Source organism: Priapulus caudatus, unplaced genomic scaffold (genome assembly GCF_000485595.1).
Source record: "Priapulus caudatus unplaced genomic scaffold, Priapulus_caudatus-5.0.1 Scaffold404, whole genome shotgun sequence".
Taxonomy (NCBI): Eukaryota; Metazoa; Priapulida; class Priapulimorpha; order Priapulimorphida; family Priapulidae; genus Priapulus; species Priapulus caudatus.
In genome coordinates this window covers 137,330-138,494 of record NW_014577465.1, presented here as the reverse complement: position 1 = coordinate 138,494, position 1,165 = coordinate 137,330, and the positions used below count along the sequence as shown (strand labels likewise).

The 1,165-nt window shown below is 57.6% G+C and overlaps 1 protein-coding gene across 1 annotated transcript in view; it reads left to right on the top strand.

The window, feature by feature from the left end:
- LOC106810015 (leucine-rich repeat-containing G-protein coupled receptor 5-like) overlaps positions 1–389 on the top strand; it is a 4,427-nt gene extending 4,038 nt beyond the window's left edge. The window contains exon 3 of the mRNA XM_014813266.1: positions 320–389. Coding sequence (XP_014668752.1) covers positions 320–389 — 70 coding nt within the window. The remainder of the gene's footprint in view (positions 1–319) is intronic.
- Positions 390–1,165: the final 776 nt, after the last annotated feature.

The following is a 1,165-nucleotide window of genomic DNA, read 5'->3' as shown; positions in this document are numbered from 1 at the left end:
CTCTCTCTAGCACAGGTCGTACCTTCTGCAGTTCAAACTCCTGCAGCATGACGACGTGTAGGGTCTGAATGTCGCGCCGCACCCACTGTCGGATCTCGTGCACCGCATCATCCAGCATTGAGCGCAGCAGCTGCAGTGGCTGCGCCCCCTCCGCGGCCGCAGCCGCACCCAGCACCGCCTGCTGGTCGAAAAACGAACATTTGGTAATAATTTACCGCAATAATAATAATATATATATCATAATATAATAATCATAATATTTTACGCGATAATTTACCGCTTATTATTGCGTTACCGACTTACGTTGAAATGTTTCCAGGTGGGTATTAAAATTTACGAAATATATTACACAGAGAGTAAAACTGAGAGAATACTTTACAACAAAGTAGTAAATTACAAGTTTTGTCAAATTGTATGACATATAGCAAGAAATAGAACTCATCTAAGGTGAGAACACACTCACTCATTCCTTCGCTCACTCGCTCGCTCGCTCAGTTGCTCACTCACTCGCTTCCTCCCTCCCTCCCTCCCTCCCTCGCTCACTCACTCACTCCTTCGCTCATTCGCTCGCTCGCTCAGTCACTCACTCACTCACCTCCTCCCGCCCTCCCTCGCTCGCTCACTCCTTCTCTCCCTCCCTCCCTCCTTCTCTCCCTCCCTCCTACCTTCTCTCCCTCTCACCCTCCCTCCCTCCCTCCCACCTTCTCTCCCTCTCACCCTCCCTCCCTTCCTCCCTCACTCCCTCCATCAGCACCCCACCCATACAGACGCCGTGTAGACTAGCGAATAACTCACGCTGTTGATGGCGGACTCCAGCCGCGCCGGCGCGTTACGCAGCGCCGTCTCACCGATGCTCTGTGCTGCCACCATCACCTCCGCGAGACGCTCCGCCTCCCCGCCGGCGCCACCTGGCGTCGTCGTGTCGTGCAGGAAGTACGAGCGCTGCGCAGGCGTCGCGTCCCCGCCGCTGCTGCCCTCTGGTGTTGCCGCCGTCGTCGTTGCGGCGCGGTTGCTGTCGACGCCGAGCCACACCGGCTGGCCGGCAGCATCGCCGGCAACCGTTGCCGCGGCGACAACCGCGGGAGGCTGCGCTGGGGTCGGCGTCGTAGCGCGCGGGTCAGAGTTCAGCGCAGACTCGATCGTCTTCCCCATCCCGCCGCCGCTG